Genomic DNA, 26,383 nt, shown 5'->3' with positions numbered 1-26,383 from the left:
CAGCGGGGGGTGGCACAATGGAAGACCAGCCGCAGGAGATAATGATTGGATCATGACAGGGGGACAACAGATGGTGAGCCCCCTCCCAAATCATCCAACCATTGTCCAGACAGAAAAATCAGGCCAAGGGTGTGACCCACCCCATGAGTCGGGCCCTGAATTACTTGGGTCAGGTCCATGGCCGTCATGGAAGCCATGAACTCCCGACCTAACTCTGACGACTCTCCCAGGGAAGGCAGGTTGAAGTCGCCCAGAACTATAAGTCTGAGAAACTCCACCGTCAACCCTGAGAGGGTGTCGAGCAGCTCAGGCAGGGCCGTTGCCACACAGCTGGGCACCAGGTATGTTAGCAACAGACCCAACTGAGCCCGAGGGCCACATCTCATGAGAAGGGACTAACTCCCGCCTATCTGGACAACGGTGGTCTCCCACGGACATAAGGTCTCCCTTATAACCACCGCCACCCTACCGCCCCTGCCCTGAGCCCAAGACTGGTGTAGCACACAGAAACCCGGAGGGCAAAGTTCAACCAGAGGGACACTGCCCTCTGGGCCCAACCAGGTCTCTGTAATGCATGCCAGATCCGTGCGTTCCTCCTCGATCAATTCCCAGATGAGGGGAGCCTTGTTCACCACGGATCTGGCATTGAAATACACCAGTCTGAGATCAGGGTCCTGATCCCCCTCGCCCCTGGATACAAGGGTACTAAACGAAGGTTCGGAACACGCCACCGCTCGAAGATAGCGGGGGCGCGGTCCCGGATATTGATACGGCCCTCCGTGTAATCGCCTGCTGCCATTCCCAATTGTCGTGGGGATTTTCAACCCCACCCCCATACCAACGGAACCAAAAGCCCACGCCCCCAACCCCATCTCACTATTGGAACTATTGGAGGCCCAGACTGACAGCCGGTTGATAAAACCCTCCCCGATTCCCTCCCCTCCCTCCCATTCCCACCCCTCCCTAACCCTTTAAAACAACCGGCTAAAAAACATACAAGGGGCCTCTTAATGCATTTCCACCATAGGCCCCTATTTAAGCCCAGCCACCTGTCAGGGTCCCAACAATTGGGCCCGTCCTTAAGGGAAGTAAAGGACATGGCGACCGGTCGTATCACTTAAGACAGTCACAGTATTGTAGAGTTTGATAACATTTCTATCCTTCCCTGATATTTTTAAAAATGTGACATCTGGCAAGTACGGTATGTACACCTACACACGTAAAAGCAAGAAAACAGTCTGAAATACACTTCCAAATCAATCATGCAAGAATATTTCTGAGCTAGAAAAATTCTGAAAGGAAGAATGGGAGAGGATTTCAAAAGTTTTTCTTAATTACAGGAAATATTTGAAAGGAGGTTTTACAAAATATTGAGTGGAAAGGTTCTAAACTTCTGAACCTGCTATATTCTTATTTTGAAATTTTAAACATGTGCACATAAAAAATAAATATGCACTGAAAAAGACGCCAGGTTTAACTATGTACCATACAGGAGGTATATCAACCGTTGTTCACTTGAGGTTCATTGGAACTTATAATGGGGAAAGCACTTGGGTGGTTAGGGCTAGTGAGTCAGTATTTTTTCCCAACTCTTTGATTCTCTCAGAATTTTTCTGGGTTTCGGTGGAAATGTTTAAGGTCCTTTAGAACCTCAGATGCCTTTACTGGGCATCTGCTGCTGAGAATTTCTTTCTATCTTCCACCTTAGATTTTGGTTCGTCATTGTTGTCTGTGCATCTGTTTTTGAGAAAGCTGGGCAAGTAGCCAGCTTTCCTGGTCCCATAACATGACGCTCTGAATCCTGGCTTTCCTGAGACCTGGTAGGGGAAAAAGAGAGAGAAGGTCTGTGATAGAAATGCAAGCATCGAAAAGAAAGAACCATAAATCATCCCATTTTCTAGTGTCCATAAAGACATCAGAGTCCTCTGAGAATCTTCCTTATTGTTCTACAACCTAAGACAGTTTTCCCCCTCAAACTGGTACACTCCTTCTGGTTGCTGTACATGTGCAAGGGGCATCACACATCTAAGCAAGGCAAGGCAAGAAGATATTCTAGGTAGAGACAGATCCATTCCTGGAGGTTTCGTCCTCTGGAGACACCAAGTAGAGCACAACAATGTTTAAATGAATTTACTGACTAAGACATTTTGAACTGGTTTTATTTGGGGGATAACTTGACACACCCCTTCATGGATTACGTCCTTGTTGTGGCGAAGGGGCTTGCGTAATTCAATGAAGCTATGAGCTATGCCGTGCAGGGCCACCCAAGACGGACAGGTCAAAGCCGAGAGTTCTGACAAAACGTGATCCACTGGAGAAGGAAATGGCAACCCACTCCAGTATCTTTGCCATGAAAACCCTATGGACAGTACCAAAAGGCAAAACGATATGACGCTGGAAGATGAGCCCCTCAGGTCGGAAGGCGTCCAATATGCTACTGGGGAAGAGCACAGGGCTAGTACTAGTAGCGCCAGAAAGAATGAAGCGACTGGGCCAAAGCCGAAAGGACGCTCAGCTGTGGATGTGTCTGGTGGTGAAAGGAAAGTCCGATGCTGTAAAGATTTTTTCTCCATAGGAACCTGGAATGTAAGATCCATGAATCAAGGAAAGCTGGATGTGGTCAAACAAGAGATGACAAGACTGAACATCGACATCTTAGGTATCAGCGAACTAAAATGGACAGGAATGGGTAATTTAATTCAGATGACCATCAGGTATACTACTGCGGGCAAGAATCCCTCAGAAGAAATGGAGTAGCCTTCATAGTCAATAAAAGAGTAGGAAAAGCAATACTGGGATACAATCCTCAAAATGACAGAATGATCTCAGTTCGAATCCAAGGCAAACCATTCAATATCACAGTAGTCCAAGTCTATGCCCCAACCACCAGTGCTGAAGAGGATGAAATTGACCAGTTCTATGAAGCTCTACAGCACCTTATAGAAGTAACACCAAAAAATGATGTTCTTATCATCATGGGGGATTGGAATGCTAAAGTAGGAAGCCAAAAGATAACTGGAATAACAGGCAAGTTTGGCCTTGGAGTACAAAATGAAGCAGGGCACAGGCTGATAGAATTCTGTCAAGAGAATACGATGGTCATAGCAACACTCTTTTCCAACAACCCAAGAGACGGCTCTACACATGGACATCACCAGACGGTCAACACAGAAATCAGATTGACTATATGCTCTGCAGCGAAAGATGGAGAAGCTCTATACAGTCAATAAAAACAAGACCAGGAGCTGACTGTGGCTCAGACCATGAGCTTCTCCTTGCAAAGTTTAGGCTTAAACTGAAGAAAGTAGGGAAAAGCACTAGGCCAGTCAGGTATGAATTAAATCATATCCCTGTTGAATATACAGTAGAGGTGACAAATAGATTTAAGGAATTAGATCTGATAGACAGAGTGCCTGAAGAACTATGGACAGAGGTTCGCGACATTGTACAACAGGTAGCAACCAAAACCATCCCAAAGAAAAAGAAATGCAAGAAAGCAAAATGGCTGTCTGAGGAAGCTTTGAAAATAGCTGAGGAAAGGAGGGAAGCGAAAGGCAAGGGAGAAAAAGAAAGATACGCCCAATTGAATGCAGAATTCCAGAGAATAGCTAGAAGAGATAAGAATGCCTTCTTAAATGAACAGTTCAAAGAAATAGAAGAAAACAATAGAATAGGGAGGACCAGAGATCTTTTCAAGAAAATTGGAGAGATGAAGGGAACGTTTAATGCAAAAGTGGGCATGATAAAGGACCAAAATGGCAGGGACCTAACAGAGGCAGAAGAGATTAAGAAGAGGTGGCAAAATTACACAGAAGAACTATACAAGAATGAGCTTAACGTCCCTGATAATCACAATGAGGTGGTCACTGACCTCGAGCCAGACATCCTAGAATGTGAAGTGAAGTGGGCCTTAGAAAAGCTGAGCAACAACAAAGCTAGTGGAGGTGACAGTATTCCAGCTGAGCTGTTCAAAATCTTAAAAGACAATGCAATAAAAGTGCTACACTCAATTTGCCAGCAAATTTGGAAAACTCAACAGTGGCCACAGGATTGGAAAAGATCAGTTTACATTCCAATTCCAAAGAAAGGCAGTGCCAAAGAATGTTCAAACTATCGCACCATTGCACTCATTTCTCATGCTAGTAAAGTCATGCTTAAAATCCTACAAGCTAGACTTCAGCAGTATGTGGATCGAGAACTACCAGAAGTACAGGCAGGATTTCGAAGAGGCAGAGGAACTAGAGATCAAATTGCCAACATACGTTGGATCATGGAGAAAGCTAGAGAGTTCCAGAAAAACATCTACTTCTGCTTCATTGTCTATGCTAAAGCCTTTGATTGTGTGGATCATAACAAACTGTGGCAAGTTCTTAAAGAGATGGGAGTACCAGACCATCTTATTTGTCTCTTGAGAAACCAATATGCGGGTCAAGAAGCAACAGTGAGAACTGGACACGGAACCACTGATTGGTTCAAAATTGGGAAAGGAGTCCGGCAAGGCTGTATACTGTCGCCCTGCCTATTTAACTTATATGCAGAGCACATCATGAGAAAGGCAGGGTTAGATGAATCAAAAGTTGGAATTAAGATTGCCGGAAGAAATATCAACAACCTAAGATACGCAGGTGATACCACTCTAATGGCAGAAAGTGAAGAAGAACTAAAGAGCCTCTTGTTGCGGGTGAAGAAGGAGAGTGCAAAACTTGGGTTGAAACTTAACATTAAGAAAACCAAGATAATGGCATCCGGCCCTCTCAATTCCTGGCAAATAGATGGGGAAGAAATGGAGGTAGTGACAGATTTTATTTTCCTGGGCTCCAAGATCACTGCAGATGGGGACTGTAGCCAAGAAATTAAAAGACGCTTGCTCCTGGGGAGAAAAGCCATGGCAAATCTAGACAGCACACTAAAAAGCAGAGACATCACCTTGTCAACAAAAGTGCGTGTAGTCAAGGCTATGGTCTTCCCAGTTGCAATGTATGGCAGTGAAAGTTGGACCATAAGAAAGGCTGAGCGCCAAAGAATTGAGGCCTTTGAACTATGGTGCTGGAGAAGACTCCTGCGAGTCCCTTGGACTGCAAGGCGATCAAACCGGTCAGTCCTAGAGGAGATCAACCCTGACTGCTCTTTAGAAGGCCAGATCCTGAAGCTAAAACTCAAATACTTTGGTCACCTAATGAGAAGGAAGGACTCACTGGAGAAGAGCCTAATGCTGGGAAAGATCGAGGGCAATAGAAGAACGGGACGACAGAGAATGAGGTGGATGGATGGAGTCACTGAAGCAGTAGGCGTGAGCTTAAATGGACTCCAGAAGATGGTAGAGGACAGGAAGGCCTGGAGGAACGTTGTCCATAGGGTCGCGATGGGTCGGACACGACTTCGCAGCTAACAACAACAACAACTTGACACAGGCTATGGTTTAAAATTAAGGATCAGTGCACTATGTGAACCCAGTTTAAATTCAGGAACAGGTTACGTGTACTCCACTACCTGTCTAAAACCCCAAGCACTAAATGTAACAGAAGCAGAAAAATGGGGAAGATTGAGTAAAAAAGCATTAAATCTGATCTTCCCAAGTAGAACAGAACAATATATAATGAAATTTATGGCTGATATTTTCACACCTACCTTTGATGTTATTTTTAATTCTATTGTTGTTATTACATTTATATCCTGCCTTATCTTTGGTAGCTCAGAATGATGCACATGGGAGTCTCCTATTACTTTGTTCTTATACTACAACCTCTCAGGAAGTGTGTTAAAAGAGAGGGGAGCTGGCTCTAAACCTTCATGGTCATGTGAGAACACAAACCTGGCTTTCCCTGCTTCGTTTAACACAGGGGTCTTCAAACTTGGCCCTTTTGTGATTTGGAGACTTCAACTCCCAGAATTCCTCAGCCAGCGTGCCTGGGTGAGGAATTCTGGGAGTTGAAGTCCACAAGTCATAAAAGGGCCAAGTTTGAAGACCCCTGGTTTAACACCTATACTACAATGCTCCTGATTTAATTCTAAGCCTCAAATTCACCTCACTCCAAAGCAAACATTGTGGAAATGTTAAGACACATTACAATCTTTAAACTGTCATTCATTGGCCCATTGTGTTTTCCTATAAAAGATTGTGTTTCGCAACATAGAAAGCAGGAAGACAAAAATTATACAGTGGAGTATAATGAAGTAAAACAAAAGAGGACAAAAATAGATAGGAGCATCAACTCAGTTGGGCTGTTGGTTTGATCTCTGAGCTTGGCAATTTGGTTGCAAATGTTTTGTCTCCATTCGGGGGGACATCTTCAGTACACTTTTCAACTGTGCTAATCTGTGAAAGCACTGGTCTTTAAATACTTTTTGGTGTGATGTAAATTGGTGTGGATGTTAGTTTCGGGCTGTTTGATTGGCTGGTTGTTGTTGCTGGGCCATAGTCTTGGTATTTAAGTACCATCTATGTGATGCAGATGCTGTTGTTTGTTCAGTTGCCTCTGAGTCATGATCTGGTTTTGGGTTGTTTGTTTGGCTGGCTGTCGTGGTCGTGACGTGGTCCAATTTCTTGTGGAGGGTTGTGATTTTTGTTGCTGTGTGGTGGGGTGCCTGTTTGTTTTGTTTTTAAATGCTGCCTTTGGGATTGCGGTTGAAGTAGTTCTTTCGTTCTCAGCGGTTGGTAGATTGGGTTGATGTCTGTTTATTAATTTGTTGGTGGAGAACCAGGCTTCAAGGAATTCTCTTTCTCTCAATTTCGGTTGGGTTACAACTATGGTCCTGTTTAGATGAAACTTGTGTCCTTCTGAGTCTTCGTGGACGGACATAACACAAAATGGTATTTACATCATACAAAAAGGTATTTAAAGGCCAGTGCTCTCACAGACAAGCACAATTGAAAGCGCACTGAAGATGTCCCCCCCACCCCGAATGGAGATGAAATGTTTGCAACCAAATTGCCAAGCTCAGAGGTCAAACCAACAACCCAACTACCAACCCAAGGTACTAATATTCGAACACATTTCAACTTGCCTGGAGTTATAAGAATTAACTTGTTCCTGGCCTTTTGCTTCTGATTTCAACTCTGTTCCCATGGTAAGTAAATTGCAGCCAATATTGCTAAAGAAAATAAAACAAGACATTTTTCCCTTCCATTTTATCGAATTTCCCAGCCATTCAACAAATATACCCATTTGGTCTAGGTTTATCTCCATCAACTAGGAAAAAGTGCTGATTACTGCCATTGACAGTAATGACTGACTGGTTTATTTTATTTATATAAAATGAGAACATATTGCCAATTGAGTGATAACTAGATTTTTGCAAGCATATTTTAACTGAATATAACAGACTGATGTTCTTTAATTTATAAAGGTAAAGGTAAAGGTTCCCCCGCACATGCGTGCTAGTTGTTTCCGACTCTAGGGGCCGGTGCTCATCTCCGTTTCAAAGCCGAAGAGCTAGCGCTTGTCCAAGGATGTCTCCGTGGTCATGTGGCCGGCATGACTAGACGCCAAAGGCACACGGAACGCTGTTACCTTCCCACCGGAGTGGTCCCTATTTTTCTACTTGCGTTTTTACGTGCTTTCGAACTGCTAGGTTAGCAGAAGCTGGGACGAGTAACAGACGCTCACTCTGTTATGCGGCACTCGGGATTCGACCCGCCAAACTGCCGACCTTCCGATCGACAAGCTCAGTGTCCTAACCCACTGAGCCACCGCGTCCCTTTTAATTTATAGGCACTTAGTAAAAACTGTGATGATGAAAATATTCACAATACAGGAATGTTGCATTCAGTGTTGGATGCAAGCATATACTGTAGGTCACAGGTTTGCATCAATCATCTCATAATGCAATTTTTGTCACTTATTTTCCTTTGACCTCTTGAACACACCAAGGATTCCATTGCTATATTGCCTCAATATTTTCATTTGGTTTTAGGTCCATACAGGATAGCATTATTACTCCAAGTACATGCAGCACTCAGAATCCTTTCTGACTCCATTTGCTGAAAATTGTTTTCACAGTTTTCTATCTTTTTCGTCTGGAAACTAATAATATTGAATTGTATTCCCAATAATAGGCTTTATAGAATTAAGAAAGAACCCTCTTTAAACTCTATCTTACATTCAGGAAAATACAGAAAAGTATGGCACCATTCAAATGTGTCATAGCCTGGTTACTTTGCATTACCATCCCATGCTCTTTGGCCATTGCCAAATATTAAGTGTGGCCTCTGTCCACAAAATGATAACCACTCCCCAACTTTACTCTGTATCTATAAAAAATAATATCCCATCTGATCAAATTGCCTCTAATCTACGAAAGATGTGCCAAATAAATGTACTGACTTTTAAACATTTGTATTATTTTTATTTTTCTTGAAGCAGTATCTAAGCACCTGTGTTAAAATAATGCTTTGTCCACCGTGATTACTTATTTTTTTTAATTTATTTAAATTCCATTTATATCCCGCCCTTCTCCGAAGACTCAGGGCGGCTTACAAGCTTAGCAGTAGCCTTCATTCTATGTATATGCCTGCTTATTAGGGCTTTCACACACACCCCAAGCGGCATTATTACAAAGTCAGCTTAATTGCCCCCAACAATCTGGGTCCTCATTTTACCTACCTCGGAAGGATGGAAGGCTGAGTCAACCTTGAGCCTGGTGGGATGCGAACCTGCACTAATTGCAGGCAGCTGGTGTTACTTAAGGAGGCATTAGCCTACTGCTCCACCAAGGCTGCATTATAAACACAAAATGTAAGTATACATAGGTATAAAGAAAACAGATAAGAACCTTGTCATACTATACATCACTGTGTAGCATGCTGATGTCCTTGAACTATTTCCAGCTTCCCATGATAAAATGTACTCAAATTCCTCTGTTTTCATTTTCAGAACGAGTGGTGATTCAGATGTTTCTTGTGAAAAAAACAAAACTCTCACTGTATATTTATATTCATGAAGGAAGAAAATACAAACAGAATGTACAAATGTATCAGGACATGCCATGTCTATTTCTCTCCTAGCTTAAGCCTAGATTTTTCTTCCTGCTGCCCTTCTTTACAATTTGATGGTTCAACTAGGTAAAGGTAAAGGTTCCCCTGCACATGCGTGCTAGTCATTTCCGACTCTAGGGGTTAGTGCTCATCTCCGTTTCAAAGCCGAAGAGCCAGCGCTTGTCCAAGAACGTCTCCGTGGTCATGTGGCCAGCATGACTAGATGCCAAAGGCGCACGGAACGCTGTTACCTTCCCACCGTAGTGGTCCCTATTTTTCTACTTGCATTTTTACGTGCTTTTGAACTGCTAGGTTGGCAGAAGCTGGGACGAGTAACAGGCGCTCACTCTGTTACGCGGCACTCGGGATTCAACCCGCCAAACTGCCGACCTTCTGATCGACAAGCTCAGTGTCCTAACCCACTGAGCCACCGCATCCCTGATGGTTCTACTAGCAGATCCAAAACTGGTCATCTATCTTGCCCCTTACCTCATGCTTCAAGCAGACTGTTTGTCACTGTTATATATTTGTAAAGTAAGAAGCATGCAAAAGCCTGCAAAAAGGAAAGGGGGAAGAGGAAGCCATAAGAGCTATCTTTGAAATAGTAAAAAAAATGTTTTGGAAAATAGGAGAAATTAGCACAGTGCAGCACAGGTTTCAAGCAGAATGAAATTTCCCTGGGTTTCTGTGACGAACAACTCAGACTGAGTCAATGATGGATATAAACAGTTGCAAAACATCCCATTGGCCATAATGCAAATTGGTGCTTTCTCCCACCCCCATTAAGCACCCAGGGTGCTCCTGGTGTGTTTAATGTACTTTTATCCCCCCCCATTTTTTTGTTGGATATAATTTAAATCAAGCATTAGATTGCAATCAATCAGCATGTTTATTTTCTGAAAATACCTAGGGCCTGATATGGAGACCAAGGAATTCTTGGAGGCAAGGATGATGCTGGAGGGTGGTGATTTACTTTGCAGCCTCCCAGCATCATACTGTTGTTGCTGATGATGAAGTTGATGTAGTTTTAATGAATGGAACAGAAAGCCCTGATAGGCCTCTTAATGGAAGGGTTCAATTAAGCATCAGCTTTGTGGGTTCCCTCATTTCCATCAGCATTTTTCTTTAACACTGGATTGTTACCTGTAATCATGAGATTACGGTTATATTAAATTTGGTTAATTTAAGTAATACTGCTTTATAATCTATTGTTTAAAGTGGGCTCATTTTAACATCAGCAATCTTAAAAAAAATCTAAAAATAAACACTTCCAAAAATTTTCTCTCAGCTATGCAAGAAAATGTTAAAACAGAGTAGGGGATATGTGTGTGAAGCAGAGGCTTGCTTGATCTTTAGATATGTCACACTAAATTATGCTTTGGCATAACTTTACATAGATCGATGGACAGAATTTATATCACTTTTCAGGGATGTTGCTATCAATAAGAGTTCATCTCTAGCACGTTCTCTATAGGACATGAAAAATACTTACCAAGTACGTTGCTAAAAGTCAAAGTTATTGCACTGATGTATACTGTAAATTAAACAAAACAAATATTAGGAAAAACACTACAATAATTTGATCGTATATAAATAGATGGTTGGAAAAATTAATATAAAATAGATTTTAGCATCAGAGATTCATACCCGGGGGTGGGTGGGTCTTTTGCTACTGAGTAGTTTCATGACAGAAAACAATTCATAAGCAGCTCTGAGATCCAATCATCTTCAAGGAGGATGATTACAGGTGTATTATCCCTACAGGTGAAACTCGAAAAATTAGAATATCGTGCAAAAGTTCATTTATTTCAGTAATGCAACTTAAAAGGGGAAACTAATATATGAGATAGACTCATTACATGCAAAGCAAGATAGTTCAAGCTGTGATTTGCCATAATTGTGATGATTATGGCTTAGAGCTCATGAAAACCCCAAATTCACAATCTCAGAAAATTAGAATATTGTGAAAAGGTGCAATATTCTAGGCTCAAAGTGTCCCACTCTAATCGGCTAATTAAGCCATAACACCTGCAAAGGGTTCCTGAGCCTTTAAATGGTCTCTCAGCCTGGTTCAGTAGGAATCACAATCATGGGGAAGACTGCTGACCTGACAGTTGTGCAGAAAACCATCATTGACACCCTCCATAAGGAGGGAAAGCCTCAAAAGGTAATTGGAAAAGAAGTTGGATGTTCCCAAAGTGCTGCATCAAAGCACATTAATAGAAAGTTATGTGGAAGGGAAAAGTGTGGAAGTAAAAGGTGCACAAGCAGCAGGGATGACCGCAGCCTTGGAGAGGATGGTCAGGAAAAGGCCATTCAAAAGTGTTGGGGACTTTCACAAGGAGTGGACTGAGGCTGGAGTCAGTGCATCAAGAGCCACCACACACAGATGGATCCTGGACATGGGCTTCAAATGTCGTATTCCTCTTGTCAAGCCGCTCCTGAACAACAAACAACGTCAGAAGCGTCTTACGTGGGCTAAAGAAAAACAGACCTGGTCTGTTGCTCAGTGGTCCAAAGTCCTCTTTTCTGATGAGAGCAACTTTTGCATCTCATTTGGAAACCAAGGACCCAGAGTCTGGAGGAAGAATGGAGAGGCACACACTGCAAGATGCTTGAAGTCCAGTGTGAAGTTTCCACAGTCTGTGTTGATTTGGGGAGCCATGTCATCTGCTGGTGTTGGTCCACTGTGCTTCATTAAGTCCAGGGTCAACGCAGCCGTCTACCAGGAGATTTTTGAGCATTTCATGCTTCCTTCCGCAGACGAGCTTTATGGGGATGCTGACTTCATTTTCCAGCAGGACTTGGTACCTGCCCACACTGCCAAAAGCACCAAAACCTGGTTCAATGACTGTGGGATTACTGTGCTTGATTGGCCAGCAAACTCACCTGACCTGAACCCCAAAGAGAATCTATGGGGCATTGCCAAGAGAAAGATGAGAGACATGAGACTGAACAATGCAGAAGAGCTGAAAGCCGCTATTGAAGCATCCTGGTCTTCCATAACACCTCAGCAGTGCCACAGGCTAATAGCTTCCATGCCACACCGCATTGAGGCAGTAATTGCTGCAAAAGGGGCCCAAACCAAGTACTGAGTACATATGCATGCTTATACTTTTCAGACGTCCGATATTGTTCTATGTACACTCGTTTTATTGATTGCATGTAATATTCTAATTTTCTGAGATTGTGGATTTGGGGTTTTCATGAGATGTACACCCTAATCATCACAATTATGACAAATCACGGCTTGAACTATCTTGCTTTGCATGTAATGAGTCTATCTCATATATTAGTTTCCCCTTTTAAGTTGCATTAGTGAAATAAATGAACTTTTGCACGATATTCTAATTTTTCGAGTTTCACCTGTATTTCTTTCCATAGTTTTCCATGATAAAATGTACTCAAAATCCTCTGGTTTCATTTGTGGTTTGCCCTCTCAACCCAAAATGACGCTGCTTTTGTCTCCTCCATGACTTGTTATCTCTAAATCTTTCCAAAATATTTAGGTTTATTTAGAAGTCGCTATTTGTAAGAAGTGTAAATTAACCATGATATACTTTTTTTAAGTAGTAAAGATAGTATTTAGATTTATTTGGATATTGGATTTTTGCTTCTCTGCTATTATCTTTTTCTTCTGGACAAATAATGATACCCAACTTATCTATTATTACAAAAATTCTACTAAAATAAATTGGGAGTGGTTAGATATTTTTGTATACAAAAACCAGTTTCTATGCAGTATTAAATTCCTATAGTAAAAAGTTTCTTATCTATTCTCTGTACAATGGCATAAACAATAGAGAATTTATAGCACTCTTTGCATTCTTTTAGAGTGTTGGAATAGCTGTGGACTTTAGTTCTGCACCATCACTAGATATAAGGACTATCAATTTACAGAAGTGTGCTATTTGGGAGTCCTCAGCAACTGCTTGAAGAGCAGGTACCTGCAGTGGCCAGGAGGACCAAATCCATCTTCTGTGCCAAATGTTCCCATTGCTGAACTGGAAGGCCCTGTTTGTAGTCACCTCTTGTTTGTCCTATTGCAAGGTGTTGTACATAGGGCTCCCCTTGAAGACCATTAGGAAACTACAAGTGGTCCACAGTGCAGTGACCATGAATAATTATATAGCTGAACTATAGTGCGCCATAGAACATCACTACTTTATGAACTTCGATGGCTACATTAGCCTTCTGGATGTAATTCAAGGTGATAGTTATCATCTATAAAGCCTTTCACGGAAAAGATTGTTTGTTGAACCATCTGGCTCTGATTACCGGTATTTTAGCCTATCTCACAAGGTCCAACAGAGTGGGCATGTTCATCCTGTCCCTTCTATGAAACAGTGTCATTTCATAGGATTCGGGCAGCTTGCCTTCCGTTATGGTGCCCGTCTTATGGAACAACACATCCCCTGAGATTCAGACAGCCCTGAGCCAAATGGCCTTCTGCAAAGCCTGGCTCTTCCCCCAGATATTGCATCAGGGGAATGAGAGGAGACCATTTTGTAATGATTGGTGTGATGACTGGGGTTGGCTTCACATGTGCTATCTTTTTATTGTTATTTTTGTTTTGTGTTTGTCTGTTTAGTTAGTTATTTTTTTAATCTGAAGCTAGCCACATAGTATCATAATTTGTGTGTTAGGCACTGTATAAATTGATTAATTGAACAAACAAACAAGCAAACAATCAACCTTCAAGTACTTCAGCCAACATAAATACCAGTTTGGAGAAGGCTGCTGTAGTCCATCTGACAGCAACCACTTTCCTCTAACTTAATAGCGCAATTTATTACTTTCTTTAAAAATGATCTTAAAATGTTTTCAAATATTAAAATTTAGTAATATACTAAGGTTAATAGATAATTTAATAAATTACAATGTAAATATTATATATTCAAATAGAACCCAACTTTGCTCATACTCTGCTGGAATCAATAGGATTGTTAATTAAAGTTTGCTGTTGGGCCAAATTTGATGTAACCAGATGATTGAAACGAGTCCAAAAACAGATGTAAAGTAAAGTTGTTTTTTAAAAAAAAATAGTGAAATTTTACTGAACTTTTAAAACACATTTACTCTACAAAAATCCATGTTCAGAGTAAAATTTAAGAACCTCCGTTTTGAGAAGATTTATGATCTGACAGAAGCCATGCAGCTCTCACATGTCAGTTACATTGAATGGATGGCAGGATTGCCCAGCTACAGGTCTTATTAGTAAAGTCAGATAGAAGAAGAATAGGTATAGGATAGGTATACTTGTAAATGGTATTTTTAGGGCAATGACAAATGTATTGTGGTGTATTTAGATTTTATAGTATTTGTGCAATTTTCAACTTTTCTCTAATTTTTAACTGTAATTGGATCACACCCTACTGGAGTACATCTTTTGTTTTAGCTTGACAGTTAGTCCTTGACTTACAGCTGGTCACTTAGTGACTGCTCAAAGCTACAATGGACCTACCTAGGTCAGAACCTACAGAACCTACCTACTCAGAACCAGGGTTTGAAATTCTGATAGTCACACCGAATTTTGGGCACTCAGCAACTGGGCTACATTTATGGCCATTTGCAGCATCCTGCAGCCAGGTGGCTGCGTTTTATGATGGTTTTGCCAAAACCCAGTGTTTCTTTTGCAAAATAGCCATCTTTGATTTGCTGAAAGACCTCCATAAAAAATATCTCAAAACTGGGTTGGACACATGTCCAACATGTTTTATGACCATCAGGACTTATGACCATGATGAGTAGGCTCCATTATGATTGTAAGTTGATGAGTAGTCATATAACATTCAGCCATTTGGCTTTCTCTCACCACAATAAAAAAACCTGAAATTTGCTTTTCCTTTTTTATTATTTACTATAGACCATTTTTTTATGTTGGGAGACTTATGGAACTACAAAGTAATATTTTTTTTGTGTAAAATCTATCTGTTGAACAAATATCCACATACAAGAAAACATTAAAGAATAGGATGACATTAAGGTCAAAGAGAGACAGATGCAAATGCTATCGGATAGAAAGTCACATATTATAAGATACCATAAGTGGGTATCTGTGAATCTAACCACTGTGGTTTATGGGCAATGAATTTTGGGGCTTTGACATTAGATCCTAGCTAGATAACCATAGCTTTTTCAATAAATCAGATAAACACAAACTCTGACTTAGTACAATGTGTTAGTTCAACTACAAAGTTCTGCAAATTAAAGATAAACCCTCATAGAATAATTAAAAATTATCAGTTATACTTTGCACAACCACTAGATATTTAATATACAGAACAGAGTCTATCCTAAGGGTATGTATTCCTGGCTTCAGAACTGCCCAGCTAAAGAAAACATGCATCTGTAACAGGCAGCAACAATGAAGGAATATGCTGGAGTTGGATTATCACTTTAATGACAATGGCAAATACATCATTTCATTTTGTGCAACAGAAGTATTTTACCAAGGAATCCAGCTGCATAGATAATATAAAGTGGTTGATGATATGGATGATGGGCCCTCCAGGTTGAATGACATTCAACATGTTACTGAGAAATAGCTGGGGCTATTTTGGAATATTAATAGTGTTTATGACATTGCTAGATTAAAATCCACAGGACATCTAATTGTTGATGTTGCCATGTAAGAAAAGAAAACATGAAGCTGAAAACAAAGAATCACAATGAGAAAAGGAAATATAAGAGGTTTAACCATGGGAAAGTTCAACAAAGTGAGAAATGACATGAATCTAATACACACTGACAGCAAATTGAAATGGACTGAAATTGGATAATTTTAGTCAGAATATCATATTTTTACTACTCAGAATGTGGAAGGAATGGTACTGCTTTCATGGTTAGGAAGGATATAGCAAAGAGAATGCTTGGATTCAGTATAATCCATGACTGAATAATATCAATTAGATTTCACAGACAATCCTTTAATATCCATGTCTGTGTTCCAATTACTGATGCAGAAGATAAGGAGATAGAGGAGTCTTATGGTCACGTTCAGTCTACAATTGACAGAACCCGCAAGGAACATGTGCTTCTTAGGATTGGAAATAGAGATTCTAAAGCTAGAAATAGTAGGAGGAAAACACAGCTGGATTGTATGCTCAAGGACAGGGGTCCTCAACCTTGGCAACTTTAAGACTTGTGGACTTTAACTTTCAGCAAAGCTGGCTGAGGAGTTCTGGGAGTTGAAGTCCACAAGTCTTAAAGTTGCCAAGGTTGAGGACCCCTGTCCTAGGAAACAGAAATGAAAGGGGAGAATGACTTCTGAGTTTCTTCCAATGCAAGATTTCTTCATTGTTAACATGTTTGCTAAACAAGGATGTTGTTGTTGTTGTTAGTTGCGAAGTTGTGTCTGACCCATCGTGACCCTATGGACAATGTTCCTCCAGGCCTTCCTGTCCTCTACCATCTTCTGGAGTCCATTTAAGCTCACACCTACTGCTTCAGTGACTCCATCCAGCCACCTCATTCTCTGTCGTCCCCTTCTTCTATTGCCCTCAATCTTTCCCAGCATTAGGCTCTTCTCCAGTGAGTCCTTCCTTCTCATTAGGTGGCCAAAGTATTTGAGTTTTAGCTTCAGGATCTGGCCTTCTAAAGAGCAGTCAGGGTTGATCTCCTCTAGGACTGACCGGTTTGATCATCTTGCAGTCCAAGGGACTCGCAGGAGTCTTCTCCAGCACCATAGTTCAAAGGCTTCAATTCTTTGGCGCTCAGCCTTTCTTATGGTCCAGCTTTCACTGCCATACATTGCAACTGGGAAGACCATAGCCTTGACTATACGCACTTTTGTTGACAGGGTGATGTCTCTGCTTTTTAGTGTGCTGTCTAGATTCCACAAGGATGTGGAAGAACTCAATTGTAAGAGTAAAGACATGGCCAACGTGCATAAACAGCTCGTGTACAGATTCCAAATCAGAATATGCAACAACCTGGAGAACAACCTTAACTTCTCACTCTAGCAAAATAATGCTTAGTGTCATTCAAAACAAATTACTGTTATACATGTAATGTCAGATGTTTAGGTGGTGTGTGTGTGTGTGTGTGTGTGTGTGTGTGTGTGTAAGGCATCAAGATCTGCATTTTACACAGGCACTGGGGTAAACTGAGAATGTTTTGTGTTGGTTGTTGGAGCAAACAAAGGGAATGACCGAAGCCCTGGTTTTTGGTTATGTTTTATGACTCTTAGATTTGGGGTTTTACTGTTGCCGTTCATTGCCCAGAGTTGTATTTTAAGATAGGTGAACATACAAATCTTTAAAATAAATAAATAAATGAGCAAACCATAAGAGTTCTTTGAAAGCAAATGCAAAAGCCCTCTTCAAATATTAAACACTGAAAGCATGGAGACAAATATTTGATGTTGCCAGTTCACCTGCTCCTATCTGTCCTGCACTTAAAAGGAAGGCTGACTAGAGGTTATGACCACATACTCTATTATAGAAAATGGCTGCGGATCATGGTTGTACTTCTCTGCAATCAGGAACCCAACATGTTCTATAACTGTTACAGCCTATTTGATTGAAATTAGGAAAGCCTAGGTTTAAATTGAGGCTAGGGAATATTTCTATCTCCTTTACACACAATGAAAATGACCCAGTGCCTGATAAAAAGCTTGTAAAGATTCCTTACAGTCATAGGTACAACTGTAGAAAAAGATGTTGCATTTATGAACTTTCCTTCACTTAGGATTGTCAGCAAGATCTGCATGGTGTTGCTGACTGTTTTTTATCAGATTACTCAGCCCATGAATTCACAGAGTCAAAGCAGTCTTATCTAAATGGTCTTGTTCCAGTGTGTGATATAAAGAACGGCATCTAAACTTTTTTTTCTTATGATGTATGATCCTGTGATATGGAAAATTCACTACATTCCCTCATCTGCATTCTGGAGATGTGCTTTTGTGACCCGGGCAGCCTTAAGTGTTGTAGATAAAATCTGCTGCGCGGGTGATTTTATCTTTGGGGAGCAGTCTATATATTAGGAGAGAAGGTAAAAAAATATTTCCCTTTGGCTATTATTTATTTATTTATTTATTTTAATTCCATTTATATCCCGCCCTTCTCCGAAGACTCAGGGCGGCTTACAAGCTTAGCAGTAGCCTTCATTCTATGTATATGCCTACTTATTAGGGCTTTCATACACCCCCAAGCGGCATTATTACAAAGTCAGTTTAATTGCCCCCAACAATCTGGGTCCTCATTTTACCTACCTGGGAAGGATGGAAGGCTGAGTCAACTTTGAGCCTGGTGGGATGCGAACCTGCACTAATTGCAGGCAGCTGGTGTTACTTAAGGAGGCATTAGCCAATCAATGCTTTCAAAATAGTGACCCATTGTACTAATGCATTTGGTTAGTCTAATACAGGGGTCTTCAAACTTGGCCCTTTTATGACTTGTGGACTTCAACTCCCAGAATTCCTCAGCCAGCATGCCTGGCTGAGGAATTCTGGGAGTTGAAGTCCACAAATCATAAAAGGGCCAAGTTTGAAGACCCCTGGTCTAATACAACTGTGAGTTCCAGGTGAATACTGAGAAAAAAATAAGTGTCAGATGTTATTGAGAAAAGATTGTACATAACAGGAAATTATCTTAAAAGATATATAAATAAAACATGGCAACCATTCAAGCATGAAAAGGGACAACTGTTTTCATCATAATTATGATTAACTGGCAACAGATAATTATATGCGGCCGCGCGAGTTGTGATGGGGGTCTCCCGATACTCCCATGTAACACCTCTACTCCGTGAGCTGCATTGGCTTCCAGTTGCCCTCCGGGTGAGATTCAAGGTGCTGGTGATTACCTATAAAGCCCTAAATGGCATGGGTCCGGATTACTTACGGGAGCACTTGCTGCCGGCATCAACTTCCCTTCGTCCTGTGCGCTCCCACAGAGAGGGCCTCCTCAGGGTGCCGTCGGTCAGAGAGTGTCGGCTGGCGGCCCCCAGGGGGAGAGCATTCTCTGTGGGCGCGCCAGCCCTTTGGAATCAATTACCGGTTGAGCTTTGGATGGCTCCCGACCTTCGCTCTTTCCGCCGTGATCTGAAAACTTGCTTATTTGAACAAGCCAGCCTGGTCTAATGGGTTTGGGGTATTTTTAATTTGTTATTTTTAATTATTTATTGTTAGGGCTAGATTAATTTAATTTAATTTTTAATTTTTTTATGTTGTATTTTTATTGCCCTGTACACTGCCCTGAGTCCTTCAGGAGAAGGGCGGTATAGAAATTAAATAAATAAATAAATAAATAAATAAATAAACAAACATTTGCTGTGGTGTAAGAGAATAACGGAATAATACAGCTGGAAGTTTTCTAGTCTCTCTGTTCAGACAGGAAACCCTGTACCATTTCACACAAATGGTTGTCCAAGGTCTTCTTTAAAACTTCCTGTGTTGTAAGGTTGGAAGGTTCATGAGTTCTTGAGGCAAGACATGTATTATGCATAGCATAAATGTCAGGAAAAGTTGGCAGTGGGTATTGCAAAGGTACAATATTTTATGTGAAGAAAGTTCCCACCGAGGTGAATATTTATTAGCAAAATATTTTTTTCTTGCTGCACTGATTCTGCTTTCATGCAGATGCCTTTTATAAAGCTATTTTAAGATCACAGCTTAGAATTATAAGTAGTAATAACACATTTTTCTATTATGAATGCAAAATGTGTTTCTTTCTTTTTTAAAAAAACACCCTAACATTATATGTGTTTTAGGAAAGAGGTTGAAATCAGACAAATGATAGATGAAAGAACAATGAAATATTATTTTTCAAAATTAATTAAAAACCTTAAAAACAGCCTTCCATCCTTCCGAGATCTGTAGAATGAGGACCCAGATTGTTGTGAGCAATATGCCGACTCCGTAAACCGCTTAGAGAAGGCTGTAAAGCACTGTGAAGCAGTATATAAGTCTAAGTGCTATTGCTATTGCTACTGCTTCAAATTAATGTATCACCTTGAAGACTGTTTATCAATATTCTGTTTCAAATAAACAATTTATTTTAGGCCCATGGAAGGAGGTGATCATAACATTTCCTAGGCAAATCTCCTCCCACAATGATAACACATGAGAAAGAAGACAAAGGAGAAACTGGCAACCAAAAAACACCCCCCAAATCCCTACATTTTCTCTAATTAAATTTAACTTACCAAGTTTGCAGAAATTCAGTGGTTTCATGGAAAACGCCATTGTAGTCTAAAAGCACATCCTAGCAATTAAGTGTTGATGTTAGTTCTGCATCTGCAATGGACCAAGTGAAACAGTGTTCAAAAAATAACAAACCTGGCTGTTTAAAACAATGTACTGTAATGTTAAAGCTTAGCTATGTCCTTTGCTATTCAAGTAAGGCTTTTTGATGTGAGAGGTTTTTAAAGGGGAGAGGAAAATGATTTTCTGTTATCTCTCTTCCCTCTGCAGGCCTCTGCTATTCAAGTCTGCTCCAAAAACCTGGAGGACCTCCAAAACAGTAGATTTCATACTACCGGTAGTAGAAAAACAATGTATGTCCATGTGTGCATGTGCACACCCCCCCCCACACACAAACAAAAGCACAGAGCTTCTGTTCACTAAAGCTTTGCCAAAGGATACAATGCAACTCAATGTAACAGTGCAAGTTTGAAGTCTGATTATATTTAATAGCTCCTTGTTAAAATTGTGAAATCAACATTTTTTCCAACTAAGTCTTTAGTTTATTCCTCCCTTAAAGTGCAACTTATAGCACAACAGTCCCTAAAAGAAGTAATTGAAACTTGAAATACTCCAGCTAAAACAATTATGTTTCTAAGTACTCTTAAAGCTCAACACACAGTGTTACTTAGTATTCAAGCAGAGGTACAGCAATTCAAAACTGCAACCCATTTGTTCAACCTCAGCTTCCAAAATACACCAATTAAAAGTCAGAGGAAGCCAAATGAACTAATCCTTTTTTTCCCCTGGAACCGTTAAATCAGTCTCTAATGGCTGTACATATTTTATGTACAAAAATACAGATATAGATTTCTCACATTTAGAATAATTTCTATGCACAATTGCATGGGAGGAAGCTAAAATAGCCAAGCTTGGCTTTGACTGAATTAAATAGTAGTCACAATAAAATGAGTTACTCTGATTTCACCAGTGTGGCAAAAGTCTATATTTTTTCATTTATTTATTTTTCACATTTCTGAACTGCCCATCTCCCTCAAAGAGGGACTTTTAAAATCAGGAACCCACTTTAATAAGCCTTGAAAGCAAAACATTAGCTGATAAAGCTATTCCGTAGGTAAAGGTCTAGTTTATCAAACTGTAGAAGCAGTTACAAACCTGTGTTGTTAATATTGGTTTGTGAGTTTATTTTACAGTTCTTATAAGACATTCTGATTGGGGCTCACTCTGACTGATACACAATTCCTGTCTTCATAGCTCAGATGAAGACAAACAAATGACAGAAGCAACATGAATAACAGTAGTTTAAAAATGTGCAAAGATGTGTAAAAACTGGGAATGCAACAGTGAGCAGCTACGACCAAGGACTTTCAATAGTAGTGAAGTATAGACTTTCATGCCCAACCACCTGCTGAAATGTTTACTAGAAGTATACAAAATGTTTAGAGATAAGATAACTTCTGGTAAGGTCAGAATGGTCTATCCCAGTGATGGCGAAACTTTTAGAGACCGAGTGCCCAAACCGCAACCCAAAACCCACTTATTTATCGCAAAGTACCAGGGGTGCATCAGCATTATGGTGCCCGTGGGTGGGGAAAGGGTGTGGTTCACTGGGTGGGTGTGGCTGCGGTGGGCATGGCTGCGGTGGTCACAGCAGGCTGGGCATGGCTGGGGTGGGCGTGGCCACCTCTGGGAAGCGACAGCCTAATGGACCTGCGCGAGCTGCTGGTGGCGATCTGTGTGCCCCCAGAGAGGGCTCTGAGTGTCGCCTCTGGCACGCATGCCATAGGTTTGCCACCACTGGTCTATTCTCATGTTAGAATATTTTGGTGATATTGGAACAGCTCTGCTGAGTCTAGAATGGGATATTTCAGGATCAGTTTCAGCCCTGAAATAGCTTTTTTTTGTTTGGCTGCTAGTTAGAAGACAGTCACAAGTGTTGACAACGACAGCAGATAGACATAACATTAATTCCAAAAACTATGACAACAGAACACAAGATACACATGCTATATCCCCTACATATGTAAAGACAGGTAAACTTTACCTTTAAATAGATCTCCAAGAGGCTTGGCCTAAGAAAGCTGCCTTAGAAAGCTTTTTAAGTGAAGTTTCTGACTTAGGCACCAGAGCTTTTAAAAACAACTATTTGATTCCCACCAGAGGAAATGGGAAGTGATGGGCACTGAAACCAGATCACAAAACCACAATTCAGTGTAAGCAGTCTTAAATCTGCACTGCCCTTTTTTTTTTTTTTTGAAAGGCCATGGCACCTGTGCTGAATTTCTAAATAATGTGCCTTGTGTTAATCTGGATGGAAGGAAGTAGTACTTTTTTGAACGAACAAGGAAGTATTTATTATTCCTGTCCTCACATTAATTTTAAAAAGATAGTTGATAGTTAGCCATACATTGAGAACCTCCATTAACAGAAATCAGGGCTCTAATAAATTAAATTATTAGTGTCCCGCCTTAAGATCATTTGCTACAGAATTAGCTGTCTCAGAATCTGAATTCCTCTCACAAATAAACAATGTTCTTTTTTTCCCCAATTCCGTAAACAAAATCTGCCTTCTTCTGCCCCACAAATGCTCAGGACCTTGCACTTGTGAATGGTAACTATCCAGGGCATCAATGGAGCTTTCTGGGGCAAAAGGGAAACAACCTCTTAGCAACCTCTCTCCCCCGTCCCTGCGAGCTTCCTGATACTCCCGTGTAACACCTCTTCTCCGTGACCTACATTGGCTTCAAGGTGCTGGTAATGACCTATAAAGCCAATAATAATAATAATAATAATAATAATAATAATAATAATAATAATAATAATAATAATAATAATAATAATAATAATAATAATAATTTAATTCCTATACCGCCCTTCTCCCGAAGGACTCAGGGCGGTGTACAGGGCAAATACAGTAAAAATACAATGTACAAAAGTTAAATGGCTTGGGTCCGGACTATCTAAGGGAACACGTGCTGCCGGCATCATCTTCCCATCGTCCTGTGTGCCCCCACAGGGAGGGCCTTCTCAGGGTACCGCCGGTTCATGAATGCCGGCGGGTTATTCCCAGGGGAAGGGCATTCTCTATGGGTGCGCCTGCCCTACGGAACCAACTACCCACGGAACGTAGGACTGCCCCTGACCTTCGTTCATTTTCGCCGGCACCTGAAAACTTGGCTCTTTGATCTGTTTGGTCCAGACTGTGGGGTTGTTAATTTAACTGGGTTTTAGATTTACTCTTGGGGCTTGAATTTAATTTAATTTGTTTTAATTGTTTTTAATTTTTTGTATTTCATGGTTTTCAACTGCCCTGTACAACCGCCCTGAGTCCTAGGGGAATAGAGCGGTATACAAATTCAATAAAATAAAATAATAAAATAAAATAAAATAAAATAAAATAATAAAATAAAATAAAATAATAAAATAAAATAAGATAATAAAATAAAATAATAAAATAAAATAAAATAAATAAAATAAATAAAATAATAAAATAAAATAAAATAATAAAATAATAAAATAATAAAATAAAATAAAATAAAATAAAATAAAATAAATAAAATAAATAAAATAAAATAAAATAAAATAAATTAAATAAAATAAATTAAATAAATAAAGACCCATATTAGTTACCATAAAGCAGCTCCGTCTGAGGGCGCAGACCTATTCGGGTGTGTCCCTACACAAGTTGTTCGGGGAGGGGGGGGCAAAGGGGGTTGTAGGTTTTTTTAGGGACGCGGTTTTGTGTTTTTTTTGTCAAACTCGCAACGTTACGTGGGGCGTCGCGACCTTTTTTTTTTTTTTTTTTGGCCATCGCCGGCAATCTGGTGGGCGCGGTTGCGCTAAGATACATCCGGCCAGGACACGGACCCGCGTGTGTGTTTTGTTTCCTGTATCTCAGCGTTTCCCAACCTTAGGAACTTGAAGATGCGTGGACTTCAACTCCCAGAATTCCCCAGCCAGCTATGCTGGCTGGGGAATTCTGGGAGTTGAAGTCCACGCATCTTCAAGTTCCTAAGGTTGGGAAACGCTGCTGTATCTTGTCATCTTGCGGCCGACCGCAGCAAGGCAGACGCAGAGGCTGGCGGAAACCTTCCGCTCCCCCTCTCCTTCCTCCCCCCCCCCGCTCCACTTCAACCGGAGGCTCGGGGCGATCTTTCGGTCGCTGCGGCCCTGCTGAAGACGCGCGCGGGGCCCTCCCGCACCCCTCGCCCCGGGGCGGCCTCCCCTCTTCCTCGGGCTGCCCCCCTTTGCGCCGTAGGAGAAGGAGCCGGGCAAAGACGCGGCGGCTCGCTTTGGCCCGTCTCTTCCCGCTTCAGCGCGAAGCCCAGCCCCGTTTTTCTCTCTCTCTCTCTCTCTCTGCCAAGTCTTGCAAAGCGGCAGGGAAGAAACGCCCGGCTCCGGCTCTACCAGGGGCGGGACGCAACCTGCTTTGTGCCAGGCCCGGTTCTCGCCCGAGCCCCTGAGCATCGCCCCCGGGTGCGCTGGGCGTTCACCCGGTTAGCGCTTTGCGGGCGAGGCTCCTTCGCTCCACCCTCCCTCCCTCCAGGGATTGGCCCTCTGCCCGGCGTACCTGCCAAAGGAGCGGACCCTTGCCTCCGGGTCAGACTCGGTCGGAGCAAAGTCAACCAGCGCTCCCCCTCCCCGATTCATTGCCGCTCGGTAAAGACCACTCGGTGCTGGGGCCGCTATTCCGAAAGTGAAAGCAAAATCGAGTGGGAAGGGCGGGGATGCCACGGGCTGCCGCGCCTCGGCTGCGAGGGCCTGGCTTCGGGCCGGCGGAAAAGCGCTGCTTGGGCCTAGGAAAGAAAGGGTTGTGTGAGTTAATCGCACTCCCCCCCCCCACACACACACCCCAGTGTTAAGCTACTTTCCTCCATCTTGTGTTCACAAATGGAGTGAGTGTTTTAATTATAATTTTTTACTTCCTTCCGGTTCCCTCTAGTGTCCAACTTTCAAAAATTTTCCAGAAGTCAAAACACCAGCCATTTCCTACAGGGGAGATGATTTCAATTAATAATCAAAATCCTCTTTCAAATTCATCTAGATCAGGGGTGTCAAACTCAATTTCATTGAGGGCCGCATCAGCATTGCAGTTGCCCTCAAGGGGCCAGGTGAGTATGGCCAGGGTGGGCTTGGCTAGAGTGCGTATGGCCTACTGGGTGGGCATGGCCAGCTCTACATCGTTCGCATCAAGGGTGCCTATGGGGGCCTGGGCAGGAATGGGACAGATCTGAGGGTCTCTGGCAGAAGGAGGGTCTCTGGGCCAGGGCCAAGGCAGTGGGGGACATTCCCTCACTGTTTCCAGGATGGCTTCATGGGCCGGATCCGGCCCCCGGGCCTTGTGTTTGACATGTCTGATCTAGATCCCTAATCTCTTTGTATCTTTCCAGAAACAACACTCTAATCACCCTTTTGCCGTTTCTTCCCCAAATTTAGTAAATCTTTAAAAAAAAAAGGTAAAGGTTCCCCCGCACGTGCGTGCTAGTCGTTTCCGACTCTAGGGGCCGGTGCTCATCTCCGTTTCAAAGCCGAAGAGCCAGCGCTTGTCCGAGGACGTCTCCGTGGTCATGTGGCTGGCATGACTAGACACCAAAGGCGCACGGAACGCTGTTACCTTCCCACCGTAGTGGTCCCTATTTTTCTACTTGCATTTTTACGTGCTTTCGAACTGCTAGGTTGGCAGAAGCTGGGACGAGTAACAGGCGCTCACTCTGTTACGCGGCAAAAACTTTAAGGATTGAAGGAAACGCCCCCAGTGAATACCATCAAAATTGCCATTCTGAAGGTTCTTAATATTTTAAAAGTAGTAAATTAGGAAATGAGACTCAGCCAAGTTTTATATCCATGTAGGCTACATTGTGACTATGGGTGTAATTGTAATCTCTCGACTCCTAGCCATTTCATCTGCTGACCACAAAAATCTCAGTTGCTGTGATATGCTTTTGAGTAGCAGCTGTTTGGCATAGGAGTGACTTTACAATCTCTCTGTTATCCAGATTTTGCCGGGCAAGATCTGTCCTCTGGCCACCACTTTCCGCCCTAATGTCATCCCTACTCCTTCATGGATGTCTAACTTACCATTTCCTCCCTGGAAGTGTTGGAAAATAATAATTTTTCACTTAGAAGATTATCTTCCTCAACAACAGTTGATGTAGGAGTGTTATTCTTGTATATGATTAATGTACAACAACTATAGTAATATGTACAACTTAATGTACAACTATAGTTCTGTAACTGTGTCTATGATTCAAATACGTTTTCTA

The 26,383-nt window shown here is 41.7% G+C and overlaps 1 protein-coding gene across 2 annotated transcripts in view; it reads right to left on the bottom strand.

The window, feature by feature from the left end:
- IFNAR2 (interferon alpha and beta receptor subunit 2) overlaps positions 1-24,986 on the bottom strand; it is a 34,033-nt gene extending 9,047 nt beyond the window's left edge. The window contains exons 1-6 of one of the 2 annotated variants that reach the window (XM_083361851.1): positions 24,691-24,986; positions 20,123-20,213; positions 10,467-10,508; positions 8,773-8,896; positions 7,006-7,092; positions 1,704-1,817 (exon numbers count right to left, since the gene is read on the bottom strand). In XM_083361851.1, coding sequence (XP_083217977.1) covers positions 1,704-1,817; positions 7,006-7,092; positions 8,773-8,896; positions 10,467-10,508; positions 20,123-20,162 — 407 coding nt within the window. In that variant the 5' untranslated portion in view covers positions 20,163-20,213; positions 24,691-24,986. Of the gene's footprint in view, positions 1-1,703; positions 1,818-7,005; positions 7,093-8,772; positions 8,897-10,466; positions 10,509-20,122; positions 20,214-22,164; positions 22,246-24,690 lie in introns of those variants that run through there. The other variant, XM_083361852.1, reaches the window with a different exon arrangement.
- Between the last annotated feature and the right edge of the window lie 1,397 nt (positions 24,987-26,383).

This window comes from Vipera ursinii (assembly GCF_947247035.1).
Source record: "Vipera ursinii genome assembly, chromosome: 4".
In the NCBI taxonomy this organism is placed as follows: Eukaryota; Metazoa; Chordata; class Lepidosauria; order Squamata; family Viperidae; genus Vipera; species Vipera ursinii.
This window is presented reverse-complemented; position numbering and strand designations above follow the sequence as displayed.